Source organism: Mustela putorius, unplaced genomic scaffold (genome assembly GCF_011764305.1).
Source record: "Mustela putorius furo isolate JIRA1106 unplaced genomic scaffold, ASM1176430v1.1 tig00000129_pilon_pilon_pilon, whole genome shotgun sequence".
Lineage (NCBI taxonomy): Eukaryota > Metazoa > Chordata > Mammalia > Carnivora > Mustelidae > Mustela > Mustela putorius.
The window spans coordinates 40,599,371-40,621,512 of NW_025421290.1; the positions used below are offsets into that span (position 1 = coordinate 40,599,371).

Consider the following 22,142-nt stretch of genomic DNA (forward strand, 5'->3'; position numbering starts at 1 on the left):
CCTACACTTTTATCAAATGGCCCAGGTGATTTTGAGGCACAAGAAAGTTCAAGAACAACTGTTGAAAGTTATGCATGGAGGAGCTTCTCTAGACTTTCTGTTCCCCGGTAGATGACATGCTCCTCTGGTAGAAACTGGCGAGTGTCAGGTTTCAGACTCTTTCCTTTTCAGCCAAACAGCTTATGGCCTCAGTTTCTCCCTATGCTATGGCTGCTTATTAAGCAGTTTCCTTGTGCTGGAGACAGAGGAAAGATAATCTTTGCTCTGGGTATGAAATGAAACCCCAAAGGCTATGCAATGTATAGCTTAAATTTATAAAATCAAGAAGGGGTCAGATAGAGAGGATGTGAGGTCCATGAAATTCTGGAAGATTAAAACTAGGGGGCCCTTAACGATTAAATGAGGATGTTTTAAGACTAATATCATAAGGTCTAAAACCTACAAGGGCATAACTCATCTCAGTAAAGAATAAAATATGTAAGTGGATTCAAGAAGTTGAAATATATGTCATGTCTTATGTGAGTGTGTGTGTGTGTGTGTGTCTGAGAAAATGAGAGGATTGGCCATCACAAGAAACAGCAATGCCTTGGGGTACAACTCTAGCTTCTTGAAATTAACATCATGGGGGACAGATATGTCCTCCAACAATACGGCCCTTGGTGCCATGGTGAAGTTGGGGTATACCAGTTGTGGGGCAGGTTGAGGGGGGCAGCCTCGAGTATGTCATGGCCACTGCCACTTCCAGGAGAGTGAAACACGGATAAATGATGGTTGGCCCATTCACAGCTGGGCACGATGGTGATTTGAATTTGGACGATCTAGCTACATAAAAGACTTTCAAAGTACTAAGCTCACCTTCACCTGTGGGACTTGGATAATTTTTGTTCCTTTAGTTTCTTTTCCTTCCCAGAGCCAATTGCTACTCACCTTCCACACCTCAGCACACTTGAGCCTACTTTGGAAGCCCTCAGGGAGCCCCGGGTCTGGTGTCCCCTCCTGGCTCCCTGGCACCATCCAGCATGTCCCTGCCACAGCTCTCTGGACTGCCTGGGGGTTCACCCCCTGCCCCCGCACCCTCTCTCCCAGGCTGTGGGTTTTGTGACAACTTGTGTCACCGTATTTCAGCAGCAAGAAGGGCGCCAAGTACACACCAGCCACTCCACAAATATTTGTAGAATGAATGAATGAAATGGTTTCAAAGGACAAAATGGGGTAGAATTAACAAATAGCAAACGACTGTTTGAACAGTACTAGAAACAGAAGGGCTATTTGCATCAAGAATTTTTAATTTAGCTAAACTAGCGAACCTTTTTAACCTTTTGTGGGTTCTTCAGACGTCGGCATTTCCTGATATCCATTTCTGTTGTGTTCACACAGCCTGGCTGAGAAAAAAAAAATCATATAAATTACCAAGTGAAAATCACATCTTCCATTGTGACCCTAGCAACACCATGAGACCCAGTCTCTGTCTTTCCCATTACAGGTATTACATGATTAACTCCACTTGGCTGTTCACTGTTCCTTTTACAAAGACGTTTCGTCTTCAGCATGTGTTCCTGCACAGAGCCTACCCCTCACTATCTAGGGGTAACAATGCAGAGGGTAGAGTGAAGAGTTTATAAGCAGAAAAGTCCTTTTTTTTTTTTTAAAAGATTTTTATTTTTTTTGCCAGAGAGACAGAGAGTGAGAGAGGGAGCACAAGTCGGGGGAAGAGGAGAAAGAGAAGCAGGCTCCCCGATGAGCAAAGAGCCCGATGCAGGACTTGATCCCAGGACTCTGGGATCATGACCTGAGCTGAAGGCAGATGCTTAACCCACTGAGTCACTCAGGTGTCCCCAGAGTAAACTTCTTATTCAGAGTGGCCAGATCGTTTCAACCACAGCCTTTGTTACTAAACATTATCTGACCATCTACAACAATCCAATATCACGATGGGGAAATAGTTTGTGGTTTGCTTTTAACCAGCTTTTAGACATAGTTTGAGGACATAGTTTCCTCATTCCAGTTCCATTTCATGAGGAAAATGCAAGATTTGTCTTAATCATAGGAAATTAGAAATCCAATCGCACCTCATTATGCATGGAATTTGTCTTTGTGAGTTCACCTACGAGCTAAACTTTATTCATAACCCCCGAGTCCCTCTTTGTGCTGCTTCGTGATCACTTGTGGATACAGACAGAGCAGCAAAGGCTGTGCGGAGCCCAATGTGTGTGTTCCCGGTGAGGCAAAGGTGAGGCTCTGCCTTTCTGTTTCATCTCTTACTGTGAACAAATGTTCTTTTGACGATCTATTTAGGACCACCTTTTCCACATTTCTGTGCTTTTTGTTGGTGATTTTGCTGTTTAACACAGCCCCGGAGCACAGTGTGATGTGACCTCTTGTGTTCCTACTCGCAAGAGGGCCGTGGGGTGTGTGACAGGGAACACAGGTGTGTCAGTTAGAGAACACTGGTGGTCCCGAATTCAGTATTCATGAATCAACAACATACATTAAATAAGACGTCTTTAAACAGAAGCAGGCTGTGGACATGGTTACCTACCGATCAACTGAAGAAAAGATTGGGACCAGAGGAACCAAGCCCTGCATGTCTCCTGGGATAGTGGCTCAGCCCTGACTAATTCAGCGTGCACAGTTACTTTGCAGAATGTAACTACCGTGAATACTGACAATGGACCACATTTGAGGAAGATTATTCTAAGATATAGAGTTGAATGACAGCAGAAATGGAAACTGCTTGTTCAAAGCGAGGGGAGGGAGAAACATCTATCATGCAAATGGATGTCAAAAGAAAGCTGGAGCTAGCTGTGCTTATATCAGACTTAAAAACCAAAGACAAACGAGAGGAGAAGGGCACTGTATCATAATAAGGGGACAATCCAACAAGAAGTTCTAACAACTGTAACTACTGATGCACCCAATTTGGGAGCACCCAAATATACTAAAAAAACCCCTCCAAAAACAAAAAAAAAAAAAACAAAAAAACTCAGAAACTGCTTATTTTGGGGCTGTAAACTTCTGGGGCCCAGAGGTCCCAGGGGAGCCCCTACAGTTCTCCTGTTCCAAGTCTGTATTTCATGGATGAATAACTCTTAAAAGCTGAAACTGTCATACATTCCAGACAACCCACCCACATTATATTGACGGAATGGCAAAACCAGTTTCACAAAGTTCAGCAATGCTCTTTAATTTTAAGAATGAGACACGTGGTGGCTAAAGAGAGTCTTTTCTTTCAAGTGAAGGAAGAGGGAGACAAAACAAAAACACAGAGAAGCAAGGGGAGCTTTCTCACCACTGGCCGATGCACATCCCAAAAGGCCCGTTCTTGACTATCCAAAATTTTCCTTTCCGTCTTGTCCTTTTTCCGATCTATCCTGGAAGAGCAAAGGAAGGAAATCAGAGGCTCCTGTTTCTAGGGGCTTAGTGCACACGGGGCTCTTGGCATCTGTGCAGTCCCTGCTCTCTGCAGGGCTGTGACATAGGGGTGGACCCTTCCCTCAAAGGAACCTACAGAAGTCCACACGTGGGATGAGTATTTTTCTTAGGCTGGACTGCAAGTCATCACAGATGTGGACTGAATGTGGTGGGCCTAAGGAGAGAACCAGAATCCAACTGTCCAAGTGAATGATTAAGATTGAGATTATTCAGTATTGAATTATCCCTGGACACACCCCCACCCCCCATCAAAGTGGATACTGCGTATTCAAATTATAGGAAAGAATGTAACAATAGGCCTGCCGTGTTTCATCCTCAAGTTTGAGAATTTGCTTTAGATTCAGAGTCAATAGAAATGTCTTCAAAATACTGCAATTGCATGTTTTAAAAGTCACTTAAAGCCTCTAGCTTTCTAAAAGCAGAGTAATAGCCCTAGCATGTGACAAGAACCAGAAGGCAAATATGGCTAGCTTCAGCTGGGGGAGGCACAAATTGCAGAAGGGAAATTACAGGTGACAAAGACAGATTCATTATGTTCTGATCAGTAAATAGATAAGAGTTTTTTTTTTTTTCTTTTAAGCCTGTATTACATCATATTACCTCTCTAAGTAAAAAGTAACAGATTAATTGTGTAACTTCTGGTTCTTGGCTCTCTTGGGAGCACTTTAGTTTACAGCCCTGAAATAAACCATAATCACCCTGAGATTTCTGTGATAATTACTGTGTACTTCAATGGCCCACAATTATAATATAATCACAGACTTAATCAAAAAAGTTAATTGAGAAATACTGTGTATGTACAAAGTAACAATTTCCCCGCCTTTTTCAACATACGATGCTGGGTGATCCTTAATGTGAAAATTAGCTCTCCTCTTTGCTTCGCAGTGGCTTCTGAGTACACAGGTTGGATTCTGCCTCCTCCTCCCCTCTCAACCCTGCTCCCACTTTCTCTTTCCTTGGGGCCCACAGCTCCTCCAGCTCAGCTCAGCTTCCAGTGCCCACCTCACTCCTGGCTACTGGCAACACCAGGTAGGCTCTGCATGTGGAATTGTGGACTGAGGGGAAAGTAGAGACTGCAGAGGGAGGGGAAGGGCCATTGTACTACATCAGCCACTGGACACGAAGTCCTTGGGTCATTTCCATCAATGACCACACACCTGTGAGAGATGCCCAACCGTATGGCCTGAGACCCAACCCTGGGTGACAGGCTGCAAAGCTGCCCAAAGAGTGCAGAGGGGCCCTGCTCCGGGACAAGTGGCATCCAGAGAAAAGATGCTTGCCTTTGCCTAGCTCAGCGTCCTTTTCTGACCCCCTCCTCTGCCCCATTTCTTCTGTGAACACTTCTGGTTAAATCAGAGATCGTTGCTGGGGAGGGCAAAAGAGACCCCAAGCCGAGCTAGTTCTTTTCCTAGAACTGAAAGGACCTGGTTGACAACTGTGCTTGTGGACAGGGGGCCACAAGCCTCCTGTCTACAGGGAGGTAGGAATTTCCACTATACCCCCCTGGGGAGGGAAAATTATGGGGGAAATATTCCAGCTAGTCTTTTATCTCTTAGACTCCGGGGGAGAAAAAGGGCCTTTACTTTGTTGGTGGCTCTGAAAGAAGGAATTGAGAAAGCTCAGGTCCATCCTTTCTGGGTCCTGTGCATGGGCCAGCCTATTCTTGGGACACCTGCCCTCTACATGCAGTGAACTTACAGGGCTCACATCTGCCCTGGGCTATGAGCTTCTCAGATATTTAGGTCTGCTCAGCATGGGCAAGTTGAATTCCAGGGTAAAGATCTGTGGTCACAGATCCAAAGTAATGCCCTAGAACCTGGATTTTTTCAGCAATAATCATAACACACTGGACTCCAATGTCCGACTTCTGTGCCTTATTTCTGATGTTCTCAGCCCCTCCTCTGGGGGCAAAGGGAGAGGGACTGGCCTCCCTAAAGCTCCAGCATGCTTTTCTATGCAGAGAGAATCTCCAGAAAAGTGGGTCTGATGTTTTTTTCAGCCCCTGAGCCCAGAAGAATACTTGGAAATCTCTTTAGGAAATAGAAACTTCTTCTAACCAGATTTCTACGTTGGGGAGCAAGCCCATTGCCTGCTAAGACACATGCTTTTGAAATTATTTCAGAGTGCCATTGATTACAAAGATGAAACTTCTCCATCTTGACCTTGATTTCTACTCTGCTGCTCTCGTGCAAGACGACAGCATTTGACCAGCCGTGGCCGGCCGGCCGTGGAAGGAAACCACTCTCACACCACCTCCACTTTCCCGACAGTCTTTCTCTCTTTTCCAGGGTCTCTGTCAAGTTCACCTACTTCACTTGAGCTTCTGCTTGCATAAAGATGAATTCCCACTTCCTTGCAAAGGCCCTCTGGAGTCTTGCTAAGTTTTCCTAATGAGAAATCAAAATCAACGAGAAGGCATTAATCCTTGTAAGTCTGCACATTGACACCTATGCTTATTACAAAGCGGTCATCTATTTTGGTTACTCCCAGCGGAATAGCGGCGCCCCACTTTAAATCCACTGGATATGAACCCAGTGTGATTCGGCCCCAGACCCTGCTGTACAGAGCAGAACTATTAATATTCATTTACACGCCCATTAAATCTGAAATCTCTGTGGTTCACCGGATTCCTCTTTTCTCGTGTGTTTTACACGAATGCAACTCACATGGCACTTTCCATCACTACCACGCAAAAAAGGAAGAAGGGTTTGTGGCTATTCATGTGGGATTTGGGGAAGGGACGGGGGCTGGGGCGCTTTTTGCCACCTATTGGACATCCCCGAGAGCAAAAGCAAGAAGGGATTTCTCAAGATGCATCTTCCAGCAAGCTGGGACCCGGGAGGGCGGCAGGAAAGAGAAACACAGATGACCTAGCATTCGTGCCTTTGAAAGTTTGGATTCAAAAGCAGGAGAAAAGGGAAAGTCTATATTTGTGATGTTCATGAAAGGAAAACCCAAAAACAGAAAGAAAGAAAGGGCATCCAGGGTTGCCTTTAGAGAAAGAGGGCAGAAGCTTTTCTCTAAGTCTGTAGTCTTACCTGATGGCGCAAGGGGACAGCGAAGGGGGTGTTTGACAGGTCCCCTAATGATCCACCTAATTCTGATGGAATGCAAGGACAGAGCCCACATTATGCTATGTATTTTCATAGAGCTCATGCCAGCACTAATTGATTACCCTCATTAGGGGATTATTAATATAAAAGGAGCTTCAGTTGAAGATCAACCCACATAAACTCAGTTATTATCAAGGCTCAGTGTATGAGTACCTCAAAAAAAAAAAAAAAAACAAAACAAAACAAAAAAAAACCTATTCCTTTCATTCTTCTACTGTTCATGGGAAGCAGAGTTGGTGATGCTTACGTATCAGTCAATTAGGGAGCAGTTACATAAATTATGAACAGACATGCCATGGAATACTAGGCAGCCATCAAAACCAATAATGTGGATTATTATTACTGACAAGGAAAGATTCTCAATATGCTTACAGCATATGATCAGGGAAAGAAGCAGCTTACAAAGTAATGTTCAGGCTATGATTCAAGGTTTTTTTGTTTTGTTTTTGTAAAGGAAAAAAATGTATGTACAGAAGAAATGTTAAGGGAGAAGGACTGCAGGCTTTCTCCTTTCTTTGCTGTTTGAATTTTAAAAAAATTATTTTTATTTTTTTTATAAACATATAATGTATTATTAGCCCCAGGGGTACAGGTCTGTCAATTGCCAGGTTGAATTTTTTTTTTTTTTTTACAAAGAGATTATGTCATCAGAAAAAAATTAATAAAATCACTGAATTTTGAAAACAAAATACTTTTTAAATTTTCTAACCTACTTTTAGGCAGAGGTCAACTTCAAAGAACATCTTGAAGCCGTATTCTTTACAAATACCAAAGCAGAACAGTATAGGGCAAGAGAGAAGAAAATGGAATAAAATCTATCTGGAGTTGATGCTATCTTTTCTAAAAGACAGGACCTTTTCTAAAACATGGAAAATGTGGGGAAGAGAGACACAGTGGGGACAGGCCACCTGCTTCTGCAGGCTGGGTCTTTTGGATGGGTCACACTAGGGGAGGGATGCAGCACCTTGTACGGGGTACACAGAGGTAGGAGAATGGATTCTGAATGAGGGGCGACGGCTGGTAAGTGAGGGCTGATGGGGACAGGAACTAGGTGTCCAGATACTCAAATTCACAGAACAGCCATGCTAGGGTTTGCTTGGGAAGATCATAGTATTCCAATATATTTATGTGTAATGGCTCCCATTGATAAGCACACTTTGGCCAGGTCCTGAGGCCCTGGGTCAAAGGTACCATGTCCTCCAGAACTGTTTCCCCACTGGCTTGTGCCCAGGTTCCCAAGAGCAAAGAAGTCTGATGCAATGGGCCTCACACTTATTGTGGGAAACTGGGGCAGCATGAGAGGGAGATTTGGAAGGAAGGAGCCGGAAGTCCTGTTAATGTTGTTGGTTGACCGGGGAAGGACTCCTCGCTGCCCCCAGGGCTGCCCCTCCCCCTCGCTGCCAGCCTTTCAGTCGTTTCTTGGCTCAGCAGCTTCTGTGCCTTCTGGAGGGTGTGTGACAATTTGGTCAGTTTCCCAGATTCTCTTTGACCCATATAAAGTTTGGTTTAGGGGAAAGAATCTGCAACCATAAATCTGAAATATTTCAAAAATTATCTGAGCTTCAAGGCTTCTGTGCCATGGCTCTGTTAAACGGGAATGGGTCTGAGTGTGGTGGGACCTTCAAGTTTTGCAGGAACCCCCTTTTTGAAAGAAGGTGGTGCAGGGGGAGAAGTGGGCATGTCTGTTCATCGGACACATATCTTCTGGATTGAATTTGGTCCTTAGATTCGACTGCCAAGAATGGGGGAGTTGGGTTAAAAAATGCAATTAAAAACTATCATAGAATAAGTTTTAAAAATTCTCATATTGTCTCCGTTTTCTCCTTTTGGTGCAGCCGTATGCACTGAAACACAGGTATCAATTAGATTCCTGGAACGACCACCACAATCAGGATACAGAATAGTTCCATCATTCCCAAAAAACTCCCTGTGCTGTCTCTTTACAGCCAAATCATGCTCTGACCTGTAACTCCCAGCAACCAGTGATCTGTTCTCCCTCATGACGGTTTTGTATTTACGAGAGTGTCATGGAAATGGAATCACACAGCGTGTCATCTTTGGAGACTGGCTTCTTTCATTTCATGTAACCTCTGGAGTACTCATCTAAGTGCTTGTGTGGAACAACAGTTTACTCCTTCTCAACCACAGAGGAGAGTTTATTTCCCTGAAAGGACATACCAATGTTTATTTCACCCTTCACCTCCTAAAGCACATCAGGGTCGTTTCAGCTTTTGCTTATCACAAGCAGAGCTGTTATACCCAGGTTTTTGTGTGAACAGGAGTTCTGATTTCTTGGGGGTGTGTACACAGGAGCGGGACTGCTCAGTTAGATGGGAAGTGTATGCTTAACTTTGTAAGAAACTGCCTGTCCATTTTCCAGAGTGGTTCTGCCATTTCACATTCCCACTAGGCATTCCCAGGACTCTTTACTTTGGCCACTCTGATAGGTCTGCGGTGGCATCTCACCCTGGATTTAATCTTAATTTCCCTAACGGCTGCTGTTGTTGAACATCTCTTAATGTCTTAATGGGTTTATTTGTCATCCGTAATGTCCTCTCCGGTGAAGAGTCTGTTCAAGTCCTTTGCCCATTTTTGAGCGATTTGTTTTTTTACTGCTGAGTTTGGAGCGCTCTTGTATAAAGATGCAATTTTATTGGGTGTTAAGAAGACTTGAGAACAAAGGAGCCCAGATAAAAGGGACTAGGGAGAGAAAAAAGGAAAAACCGAAGCAGAACCAGAGCCAAAGATACGGTTTTACTCTCCTCCCACACTTAAGCCGAGAAAGAACCGCACTTACCGCTTCATAATCTGCCAGTTCCAGTCTTGCTTTGTTCTGCATTGTCCTCTTACAGAGATAGATGGCTGAGGGAAGAAGAGGAATTACATGTGCAAAACCGGCCGTGCGGTGGCGTCACAAATCTGTCCACCCGTCTGTCCGTCTGCTCATGCAGCCAGCCCTCCCTGTGTCCAGGGCTGCGCGGTGCAGAAGATGCTTCCGCGATTCCTAACCTCCAGGAATCGTCCTGATGCTCAGGATCGGAAGAGGACTCCATTGCCCACGTCTTGACTGCTCCCTTTAGTTCTCCTCACTCTGTTTCACCACAAGCATCCCCAGCCAGGATCATCTTTGACATACATGATCATGTTCTCTTCCTGCCTCCACTCCCTGCCCTGCTTCCTCAGTGACCTCAGAGCACGGTGGGGCTCCTTAGGGTGGCATGCTTGGTTCTTTAAGACCCAGTCTGCTTGGCTTGTCAACCTCTTCCTTCCCTGCCTCACTGGCATGAGAGGTTCCCAAACCCCTTTCAGCTCCACGCTTCTGCCTATGTGTCTCTGCACAGGTCTTTCCACTTCCCTCTTCTTTTCCTCTCTCTGGCAACCTCCTCCTAACCTTGAAAGACCCAGCTCTGTGTTCCAGATAGCATCTCCCTACCCTCACCCATGAAACTTGATTCCAGTGCACCATAATTATGGGTTTATTAGACTGTCCCCAGCTCTAGGCTGAGGGCTCTTCAGGGGCAGAGGTTGTGTCCTACAAATCTTGAATCCCTACACCTAGCACCAGCACCGGCCACCGGTGGAGTGGATGAACAGTGGAAAGGGTGGACAGCTTGGGTCTCTCTTCCCAGGGTAAGGAAGGGTTACTGGCCCTCAGTTCCAGAGGATTCTTTCCAAAGCCTGCTTTTATCACTTCTTCTCCCTGCCTCTGCTTCTTCAGTATCTCCCTCCTTCTCCAGGGTCAAGTCAAATGATCCAAGGATGATAGATGAGCGGTACAAATGACCTATAGGATGAACAGGAGAGAAGGTCGGAGAGGACCTGTGGCTGACCTGTGGTTTGGCAACTTAGTTAAACTAGGAGATCTAGTCAGCTCCTTGCTGGATCAACCAGCCTCCTCCATGTGATCTGAGAAACATGCTCATGGCAGCTTACGATACGCTGGGAGATCGTGACTGGCAGCCTACTCTGGTGTGCTCATGCCCGTTGAGCTGTATGTGAGAGTGAGTCAGTTGCGTGTGCTCTCAGATCTGTTGATGTCAGGCATACCTGTTATTTTCATAATGCAAGTTCCCTCAATATGACATTTCACTGATGAAATTAATGTGAAAAGAGAGAGTTGTGGTTTCCAGGAAGACCCAGGTGAATGGTTCAGGACAACTTGGGGAAGAAGAGTTGGCCGACACAATTGTTCATGAGTTTGGTAGAAGTGAAATAACTGAGAAAATGGGGAGAAACAATAAAAATCTGAGAGAAGTCAACATGCAGGTTGTTTCAAAAGTATGTTTGAATTCTTGATGCACTTTAAAGATGCCCACACTGGATGGTTTATCTTCAGCGTTTAGTTAAGAAAGAAACTCCAATGATTGGGGCTTTTAATCTAAGAGAGTCTTTGGTCCTATCTCAAAATGCTGTCAAATGATTGTTCCTTTGTATAGCTTATGTTGATACAAAGTGATTACGGTACGAATGTATCTCTTCTGCATAATCCTCCACTTACCAGCTTTTCCAGAGAACCAGGTAGCCATAGCTCTCCATAATGTATGCCAAAGAGGCATCTGCTTTATTACAAGGTACCTTCTTCACTCTTTTGGACCACCATTTAGGCAGCCTATGGAATTGGGGGCCACTAAAGAGAAGCCTGTCACCAGCTCTGCTATGCTGTTCTCATTGACCCAGGGGCAGAGCCGCTCAGTGGAGGTGGAAGCTACTTGGCCAATGCTGTCCCAAGCAGTACTTTGTACTGGATAAATGGAAAATGCAGGAAAGTCCAACCCAAGTTGGGCTCTGGACTTTACTTAAGCAGAATCATCCTGAGAAATTTTTAACCCATCTGGGTCAGAATGGGCTAGCTGGGTTAGAAAGTAAAATACCATGTCCAGAATGCAAAGTGGGCACCATTCCTGGTGGCCATGAGCTACTTGGTCACGTGCTTTCAGCTTGCTTTCCCTGTGGCTAATGTCACATGTGAGGGAGCCTGCTCACTACAACCAGGGAGGTAGGGTGTGGCTGTTGAATCGACCTTTTCTTGATATAGATTTTGGGGCTTGTCTCTGTCACTGTAGTACTTTCAATGGTGGTTGCTCTAATACCTAACCAATCAAATGGCCATTGGCAATGGCAGCCAGCCCTATTACAAGGCATCTGGGGGATGTGCTATAAGCTCAGAGGTTGGTTTTTCTTCGATATTTAAGTTCTTATTGTTAAATCTTTGTCTCCTTGCCCTCACACCTGCCCTCTTACCTCCTGGCATCTCACTGGGATGAATCACTACCATCTCAAGCTTACCACATCTCACCACGATAAAATAAGAAAACATTAAAAACCTTATGAAGTGAACTGACTCATATGCTACACGTGCGATTAAAAGATAAGAAACTATTGCCCTCGTCCTATTTCGATATACTTGAAGAACAGATTCCCTTCCCCAACTTTGTCTTCATGAGTGACATATTTACCTCAATCTCTTAAATCAGGAACCCTGTATAACATGTATTTCTCTGTGTTCCTCATACCCTCAGATCACTTTGTAGTACAATGGGCTTTTAGCATTGGAAGTAACCTTGGTGACCATCAAACACAGGCCCCTCGTTGCCAGATGGGAAAACCAAAGGCCCAGAGAGGTGACGGAATTTACCCACAAGTCAATTGGTGCTGGAGGGGGAATTAGAACTGATGGCTGCTTCGGAGTTTTTTTCATAATGACATTCGCCGCTCATTCATTTATTCATTCATCCACCCATTTAAATATTTAGCAAGGGCCTCTTGTGTGCCAAGCACTGTTGTTATGGTCTTGAGGCATCACCATAATAACCTCTACCGCCTGTACGAAGCTCACTGATATCAGATGCTGTTCTAGAGACTTTCCAAATGTTCACTTATGTCCCCATAATAACCTATGAAGTGGGTTCTGTGATTATCTTCATTTTACAGCCGAGGGATGTTTTTCAGGTCATTCCCCATTGTTGACAGTCACTAGAGCTGCTACCTCCATTCTAAATGTCTCTCCTTGACGCTGATGGCTTTTTGATAAACGTGCCCCTCCCAAATGATTTGACCTTCTCAGTCATTCTTCATGGACATGAAACCTCTGAATACTCAGGTTGGCCTCCTCACCACCCTCTTCCTCCCCATCAGGCTGCCTCCCCCAGCCTGGAATGTTTGGATGGTAAGGCTGTGATTTATTCAAATCTGTGCCCTAGCAACTGACACAGAGTAGGTGATCAGTAAAGGTTTGTTGAATGAGCGAAAGTTTTTGGGTTCTTCATCAGTCCGAATCACACCTATTCTGATTTCTCACTTTGCTTTCACCTCCTCTCTGCAAGAGGGCCACCACGGGACGCACACTGTCGAACACGACCTTAGTCATAAGAATACTAACAACCACCAGGGTTTCCACTGAATCCTTGCTATAGGTCACACACCAAACCTTACAAGCACTGCATTTCATCGTAACAAAACAACACTAGAAAACAAGGGAAATTATTATTATTCTGATCTGCACATGAAGTTTTTGAGGCACAGAGAAGTTAAGTAACTTGCCAAGATCACACAGCCAGTGGAGTCAGTTGATCTTGGAGCCGCTGCCCTAACTTCTCTTTTGGTAAATACTTTGATTTTTGGACTGAACTGCTTTGGAAGTGCTGGTGAGTACTTTGGATCCGTACCTTGACTTCTCCACCTGATTTGCCCAAGTCAAGGCATAGGAAGTCAAAATAATTTTGTTTTAATGAGAGCCTGATATAAATTGTTATTTCTAGCCTTGTTCATGCTGTGCATAAAATCATGTTGTGGAGAAGCTCTGTAGGGACGGGGGACTAATGGCCTGGTGTATGCAGTACCCAACAGCTGAAGCTTGTGGGTCCATATTTAGGTGGGTATTCTCATCTCACTAGGGTCTAGTTATCTGGTCCTGCCATGTTCTCCCCCGCCCCTTCACTGCCTGTAAGGATATTGGTTTTTAGATTCACCAGGGCACACGGCTGCTGCATGAATCTGAGCTACAATGACTCAAATTTCCAATTGGGCTTTCACGAGCAGTATTCCAGCCCTGGAAGGACTTGTTTTTTGATGAGCCAAATGTAGCTCTGATTTTCAGTTGGAAGCCTTGCCTCTCCACTTATCACATCACTTAGAGCACAGCCCAGTTCCAGAGGGACCCAGAGTGGTGCCTGCAGACAGCTGTGAGGTCCATCAGAAGGCCTCCCCCACCGCCCCATGTAAGGACCATCCTTCAGACCTGAAAACAAAAGAACTGTGCGATTGGTGGGCAATGACTTGTCCGCACCCCACCCTCAAATTTGCTCCCACATGCTGGCTGGGGTTGGGAGGGAGCCAGTCTAGTGCACTGCCAGGTCTCCTGGACAGGCTTCCCTGAACACTGCCCAGCTGCACAGCTCCCCCTAGTCTCTGCAGCTGCCTCTGCCTTCCTGAGCAAGCCATCCTGCAAAGAACCTAGAGAGAAGCTTTGGGTCTCACCAAGTACTCCAGTCCCAAGGAGAGTCACTGCAGCCAAGTCAGTGACAAGGACGCTGTATAAAGGGACAGACCATGAAAGAAGCATTGGCCTGGAAGGCTTTTGGATCTGAGTTCCAATTTTGATGCTTGTACTGAGTGTCTGTGAATCACCTTTAATAAAGAATCAGGACTATCTGCAACTATTTACTGAGTTCCAACCATGCCTCAACCCTGCACAGGGCACTGGGGAACATGAGATTGAACAGGTAGGACCAGTCCCTGAGCTTATGACTGAGCATCTAGATAAAGAGAATGCAAGGTGAAAAGTGTGAGGGTGTGGCCTCTCTGAGGCTCAGGTTTTTCATCTGGAGTATGGGGATAATATAGCTTCTTCAGAGGAAGTCTCATAGAGAGGATATGGCCAGAGTCTAACAGATCCCTGCCTACTCCCTTCTTGCCAAGCTCCCAACTTCATCCACTCTTATTTTCCTCGACCAGGGTACCTTCGGTACATTCCTCCCTGGTCTGTCTCCCTTTCCCACTAACGTCTAACTATCAAAACCACCAATGAATTATTAATAAGTCTTGACAAGATGGTGAGAATGGAAAGAACTAGGGGGAGGTGGCCCCTGGAACCAGCCCTCCCTGAAACCCTGCTCCAGAAAGGACTGGTCAGCAGCTGTTGTCTTGGCTCTCCATGACTCCACAGCTTGATAGAACTTTTCTTCCCTTCCCCCATTCTCTTCCAAAGGCTGCACCTTTCAGTGTGCTCTGCCTTTCTTCATTATGTGGAACAGGGAGCTTATTACATGTCAATGGTATGAAAAAGATTAAGCAGGAAAACGACCCCTCCTCCCTGCATGGCTGTCACCCAGACACCAGGCATTTGTCTTCCACACTCCCAAGAGTGACACTTCTTTACTGCTCACCGTAGTCGGTGTTTTCAGGCTCCCAGCAGTTGGAAGGCCAAAAGTACGGGGCCTGCAAAAGAGCACAGGTGTCAGGACTCAGAGGAATGCTGGCACCTGCTCTCCTCTGCCCGGAGGCAGGGTCCACCTTCTCTAGCACCCAGTGACGACCCTCCCGGGGACATGCTCTGCCCTGTCTCTTTTGTGCCGATACCACATCCCCAACTTTCTCCTGTTCTTAATTCAGTTGAGGCTGTCAACATTTTAACCCAGGTATTGAGAAATGAAAGCCAAGGTGAGTAAAATAAATGCAAAAATGAGAAACTTAGTTTAGAGGACAAACATATCTTCTCCCAAGACAAGAGAAGTCAGACCCGCACAGTTTACTGGGCAAGCAAGCTCCAAGTTCCTTTTATCCCTTTGAATTGTGTGCCCCTAAAACTGATATGTGGAAGCCCTAGCCTGGAGGGTGGCTGTATTTGGAGTAAGGAAGTAATTAAAGTTAAAAGAGGTCACAAGGGTGGGGCCCTGATCCCATAGGATTAGTGTCCTTATTGGAGGAACTGCCAGGGAGCTTGCTTTCTCTCTGTCTCTGCTATATGAGGAGGATAGTGAGAAGCGGCTGTCGGAAAGCCTGAATGACAGCTCTCACCACAGACTTCACCTGCTGGAAATTTGACCCTGGGCATCTGGCCTGCAGAACGGCGGGAAATAAATTTCTGTTGTTTAAGCCCCCCAGTCTGTGCTATTTTGCTATAGTAGCCAGAGCAGACTGAGATACCCTTTGACTCTGAAAAACTCCACTCCAAACCCCTTGGTGTTGACCTTGAAACAGCCCCTTATCATCTGCCCCGTTTCCCTCTAGGACAGGATCTGAGAAAAGGAGAGGAAAATGGATGGGAGGGGTTAGGCTGTGGATAGAAACTTCACACCAGGAAGGCAGCATGACAGAGCAGAAAGATCAAGGACTTTGCCCTGAGGCTGACCCACGCTCAAATCAAGGCCACCTCCCAGATCTACTAAACCTCAGAGCGCCTCAGTATTCTCATCTGTCAAATGAGTAATATTTACCTCCCCAAGTTTGTTCTTCAGAATGAATGGGGAAATATGTGGAAACCCCACTCCCTCAACAACAAATGGCCCAAATAAAAGCTTGTTTGGCCTTCCCAGTGCTAGGGGGAGGTCAGGGTTACTCCCTTAAATGACCTTGGTTTTGCAGGTCATTCTAAACTGAGATCGGATGATAGGAGACAGTTCTTCAGAGCAAGGGGCTGGCAGGCCTACCTGGAAACGGTAAAAGGTGCCATCATCCTTCATGGTGAGAACGTGGTCTGAGATCGGAAAGACGTAGCCCTGGGCAGCTATAAGGCTTCCCAAGTGTATTGCTTCAACTGCTTGGACAGGACGGGAGAGAGAGAGAGAGAGGAGTATTTAGCAAGCCGTCAGAGTGCAGGACTCCTTACGTGGAATGTAAGTCAGGAGGGTAGAAGGGCAACTGGAAGTCAACTGTCCTCACCCTCAGATAACTGCATGATTCATTGATTGATATCAATATTCATTGATTTTGATATCAATGCACTGGTCTGGATGGGGTGGGTGTCAGGGTTGGAAAAGGCCAACATGGGTCTGGGTCTCATCTGGATGCCAGCTCTGAGACACTGACATTGCTTGACTTCCCCCAAGACCTCCAGAAGAAAGTAGCTTCATGGTGAAGAGCAGGGCTCCAGCACATAGACACCTGTCCTCCATCAAGGGGGATGTTTCAGGTAAGTGCTTAGCAGGGCCTGGAGCTCAGTAGGTGCGGGGAGCCCAGATTCATGCTGCTACTTTCATCATTTTTATCATCCCCAGCAGTGAGCATGCAGCCTCATTGCCTAGAGAGACTCTGGACTCCCGTGGCATTCCCTGATATGACAGTCCCACTGGAGAACAGGAGAGCATTTCCGTTCTCTTGTGGACGCAGAGTAAAACCTCACTTTCTTAAGAGCACTGCAGTGGGGAGTGGCAAAGGGAGGCCGACCTGACAGAAATATGCCCATTTTTGCCACAATCAACCCATTGTTTTGTGACTTAGTGCCAGCCCTAAGTAGATCCACGTAGTTAAGAATTTATATTTATTCTGAGGAGAGCTAAGGAAAAAAATAACAAATCTAAATGGTTCTACCATGCATGATAATCTTCCACAAATATAAAAGCACGCTTACTGGTAGAAACTTAATTTTTGGATGTGGAAATTACGGCTATGCCTAAGGACGCTAAAGAATTATTAATTTTGTAAGCGCTGAATTTTTTAAAGCAACTTGTTTTGTCTTTACTCACAAACTTCTCAAGAGGTTGGATATAATCCAAGTGTTTTGCTTATTTAGAATCAACTATCCTTTGGAAATAACTGGTGGAGTCAGAACAAAGTTGTATCTTATTTGCTTAGTGATGCCCAGTATGCTTTTTAAAGTCTGCATGCTTCAAGAATCATGGGTCCAGCAAAAAAGAAGGATTTCGTCCCTGGCAGCTGCTCCTTCCCCAGGGAAGAGAGAACAACATCCAGTAAGAAGGTGATTTCCATGTTGCCAATGTAGGAGCAAGAACTCACCATCCTCTGTGGTTTTGCTTAGATATATGGCCGATGGGGAGTAAGACGGGAGGGAGGGGCAGATATTGGATGAACCTGGCTTCCCAGGGCCTTGATTTGCCTCATTTCCACTCTTCTATTCCCAGCTGGTGAATTATTAACTCCTCTTTATCCGTTTCTCAGAAGCCCAAACAGTTCCCAATACCTTGACGTCCTCCCAAGGCCATTCGAGTATAAGAGACCTTCACAGATATGAGCCTTATTATTCACGACCTTTCAGGGAAGCTTCTCAGAAGAGGGCGGGAGGCCTCCTGAAGCCTATTCCCCTGCCCCTAGCTGGCTCTGGGCTCTCGCAATACTGCCACTGATACTAATAATCATAATAAAGTATGTGTCAGAAATACAAGGGTTATTGTGGAAAGGGAAAAGAGACTGTTGCTGGAAGAGAAGCACCGTGAAGAAAGGTGGTCCTTGGGCTTAGCATTGTAAATGCTAAATGCAAAGAAACATTGTCTTTAAATACATGGAACTAAACCGGTAGAAATGTATTGCATCCAGTGGACAATGGCAAAGCCAGGCTGCATGAGGGAAACATGGGTCATAGTTAATTTGAGTTCTTTCCTGAAAAGGATTTGAATTCAGTTTCCCCCTATGGATTAAGAGCTTGACTAGAATTAAGAATTTTCACTAGTCATGGAAGTGGCCATTAATCCTGATGGTGAAAAAGGCTAGTGTCACTTCCATCAGTGATCTGCTTTTGTGGCATTCAGATTTCTGGCAACTATATTTCATTGAACTCCATGTAAATTGTATTGTTTCATAACCAATAGTATATTAAGGGTATCAGATTAAAATAGAGGAATTCCGAAGGTAACACAGTGACTGCCGGCAAGGAATCACAGACATCTATAAAGGGCATTAAAAAAAAAATCTTTAGAAAGCTTAGCCATTGGAAGCCATTTAATTTGGGACAGAGAGGTCTAATCCCCAAGAACACAAGAATATATTAATGGATATTTATAAATATGACCTTTGGGCATTGAGGATACTCAGTTAAAACAGGAAGTAGATAATAAATTCTGAAAAGTATTAACTGACACATGGATAGTAAGTTTCACTTATCTGCAATTTTCATTTTTCTGAAACTCCTCATTTTCTAATTATGCTGTGAAAATAAATTTTGCTACTTATTTTCTGGTGGGAGGACAGATTTGGAAACTGTTTTATTGGCCAGAGTTTTGTTGTTGTTTTTCTGGTAAGATTTTCTTAACTGCACAATTAAGGTTGAAAAAAAGAATCATTCTTTCACTTCTTGAGGAAGCAGAAAACAGAAGGAGTCTCAGCAAATAATTAAACATCTTAATTGTGGATCAGGCAATCTAATTTTAAGAGCTGGTTCTAGAAGGCTGTTTCATGATAGCTCTACAACTTATCTTTAATTGCTGTGGCTAACGAGAATTCATCTCATTTCACACGTTATTGTATTGGGCTCTTTGGCACTCTAAATAATTGCTCATTTCCTCAAAGGGTGATTTAGATTTAAAGATAGATATTCAGTTGAGAAAATAAATTAATTTTATTTGCAAATAGAGTGATTCCAACTTGGGATTCACATTTATAAACCCAGCTCTCTGGAGGCTAGCAAATCTGGTCTGGAACTTGTTTATGGGATGTTTCTCAGTGCCATGGAGGATAAAGTCAGGGTCAAGTACCTGGGTCCTCGATGGAAAGGTTCTTCATAAGCCACTGTACAATGTCAGTACCTGAAACGATAAAGAAATTTGAACTGAAGACATCATGGATGCTTGCCCTGTGGTGGAGAAACATGTTTATCTAAGGAAGTCCTAATTCCAACTAGCACACACCCAGAGAGCTGGGTAATATTGACAATTTTCCATCCTAACTAAACACTTCTATCCATTAGGACACTTGCATAGTTATAGTCCTATTTGTTTCCAAAAAAAAAAAAAAAAAAATCCTCTTCCAATGACTCAGGATGATCTTGCGTCCACACTTCTGGGTAATATCTACAGGAGACTTCCCCGAGACAGGCTTGGTGAAGTTTTACCACACCTGGCTCCCAGGACATTTCCTGAGGGAGGAGGCCTCTTCAGCTCCCTACCCTGACAAGGCCTGACCAACACAGCTGCTCTTACATGTTCCTAAAACAACAACAACAACAACAACAACAACAAACAAAACTCTTTTTTTTTTTTTTTTTTCCCTGGCATGGACCCATTTTAAAAGAAAATGCCCCTGTTTCTGGGGAGAAACTTCTTTGTGTTCACCCAAACCTATTTCCCCTATTTTTTGGATCACTAGATTACATTTTGAGACTCGTCTGCCATTGGGTATAGATTGAGTTCTTACAATGGAATATGGCTAGAAGTGATGTATACCACTTCGAGGCTTGGACCATAAAAACTCCCATGTGACCCTACACAGCTTTCATTCCCTATCTGCTGGCTGAATGGAGAGAACCCCAAGAACCCAAAGGAGGGCAGAGCTGCAAGGCGGAAGGAGCCTGGGATCCTGAACAACCATGAAAATTGATGCCCATTTTGGGCTCTGATTTGATTGAAAAATAAACTCTGTTGTGTTACGCCCCAGAAGTTGGGATTTATCTGTTTTGATATTGAGTACTACCTTAACTAATATAAAATTATAAGAGTTGGAAAGGACTTTTAAAGCTTATCTACTCCAACCCTAGCCCATACTGGAACCACATCTCTAATCCCTGGATAGGAAGTACCATAATCCTACTGGGAAAAACCCTAGTACTTGGGAATCACAGATTCTCCCCTAGGCAGCGTGGCCTAGTTAAATCATCTTTGATTTCTCTGAACAGAAATTTGACCCTTTCTGAATTCCTCTCTTTGGACTAAGTTTTGTTCTCTGATGACAGAAAAACAAATCCAGACCTTCTTGCTCTGGAGAAAGTCCATCCTATATACTATCAACATTCTTCCTGAGTTTTCCTCCCTTGAGATGAAACACGCCTGGGTCCCTCAGCTATTTCCTCCCATGACATGACTTAGAGCCCCTCCCATTTTGGTCATAGGTCTCTGAATATGTTTCCTTTTGTTTGCCTCCCTTTGAAGATGTCACACCTGGAGCCAATGGGGGAGTAGAGGAGTTCAAACTTCTGGAAAGTTCTGTACTTCCGGTTAATTCACCTTTGTCTCTCAACAATTGCACTTGGAACTAGTGCCGATCTTCAAATGCGGCTTTGTCACCTCAGGATGGAATGTCTGATGGAAAGCAGCCTGAAAAGGGCAACCTTTCTAGATGTCTGAATCCTGTCATGTGTGGGTCTGAGGGTTGGTGTGAGAGACAAGGTCTCCCCATAGCTTTCCCAGAACAGAGTCCTAGCTGAAAACCTTTAGTGAGCTTGCCCTTTTTCCCAGAAATAAAGTTTCCCAGACACTTGAATGGTTTCCAGAGGTGAGAGCAGCACAGGCCTGTTTCTCTCCAGCTCTCTGGAGGGGGAATGAGCTTTGTGCAGTAGACAACCAGGGCCCCATCCTGTGTGACCAGCCGCCATTGACACAGCCCTGCAAGATCCCCCCATTTCAACCTCTGAAGCAGAACCTGTAAGCTTTTCCCCACTCTTGCTCCCAGATACCATCTATGAGCTAAACTTTGGATCAAAACCCCTCCTAGTCTTTCACATTCTTTGAGCGAAAGGAGAGTATGTCTGTGTGTGCTGGTGTGTGTGTGTGTGTGTGTGTGTGTCCATCTCCTCCGAATTATACAAGTTCAACATTTGTCCTAGGAAATGAAGAACAAAGCAGAAATCAAATAAGAACTGTAATCCCAAGTTGGGGGTGGGGGAGAGACTCTAACCTGTTTTTTCCTCAAAAGAAAAATAGTTCTTTTTTGTGGGTTGCCTGGAAACGGATAGGTTTCCAGCATCAGCAACAGCTCTCCCCCGGGCAGGCGGATTATCTTTCTGCTGAGCTTGCTGAACCATTATTTATCACCTGCCAAGATTGATTACTCACCCTGGGACAATGACAGCCCTTCCTTTCCCCTGTTAATTACTGTCATCATTAATATCCATGTCACTAATTAGTATTCATTCACATTGAAACTCCTTCCTTGCTATCATATCCGTTCCCCCCTCCACTCCACCCGAGACTTCAGCACCATTGTCTAGATTTCTACCCCCTTTTGGTTTTTTTGCACTCTGTGTTTGGCCTAATTGCTCTCCCCAGTCCACTAGGCCCTGGTTTGCATTCACAGAGCTGAAGCATCACATTTAAGACCTCCTCCTGCTACCTCTTTTTTTTTTGGTCAAGAAGGGAAAGTCACAATAGCCTCTTGCCTTTTTACCTAGTGACGTGGGGACCACAGACCTGGATTTCTTGTCCCTGATGCGACCACTGCAACACTCAGCGTTTTTGTCTGGGGACAGGTGTGAGTGTCCTCGAGCCCCAATGAGGGCCGAGCCAGATGCCCTGGCCGTCCTGGGTCACGGCCCTCAGTCTGCAGCCGTCACCACCTCCCCGCTGTTCCTCACCCACCGTGGGCCTGCAGGGTGGATGTCAGCAAACACAACAACGCCTCTCGTGGCGGACATTCTTGTTCTCCTGGGTGTGGGGTATTTCAGGCTTAACCCAGGAGCGGCCAGCCTCCAGCCCCGTGGCAGGAAGTCAATGTTGC

The 22,142-nt window shown here is 45.0% G+C and overlaps 1 protein-coding gene across 5 annotated transcripts in view; it reads right to left on the reverse strand.

Annotated features, from left to right (window-relative positions):
- The window catches only part of RGS6 (regulator of G protein signaling 6), a 541,519-nt gene that overhangs the window by 71,246 nt on the left and 448,131 nt on the right, over positions 1-22,142 (reverse strand). For all 5 annotated transcript variants that reach the window (XM_045072844.1, XM_045072849.1, XM_045072851.1 and 2 more), the window contains exons 4-10: positions 19,190-19,240; positions 16,193-16,299; positions 14,930-14,981; positions 9,343-9,407; positions 5,743-5,819; positions 3,290-3,371; positions 1,308-1,382 (exon numbers count right to left, since the gene is read on the reverse strand). In XM_045072844.1, coding sequence (XP_044928779.1) covers positions 1,308-1,382; positions 3,290-3,371; positions 5,743-5,819; positions 9,343-9,407; positions 14,930-14,981; positions 16,193-16,299; positions 19,190-19,240 — 509 coding nt within the window. The remainder of the gene's footprint in view (positions 1-1,307; positions 1,383-3,289; positions 3,372-5,742; positions 5,820-9,342; positions 9,408-14,929; positions 14,982-16,192; positions 16,300-19,189; positions 19,241-22,142) is intronic.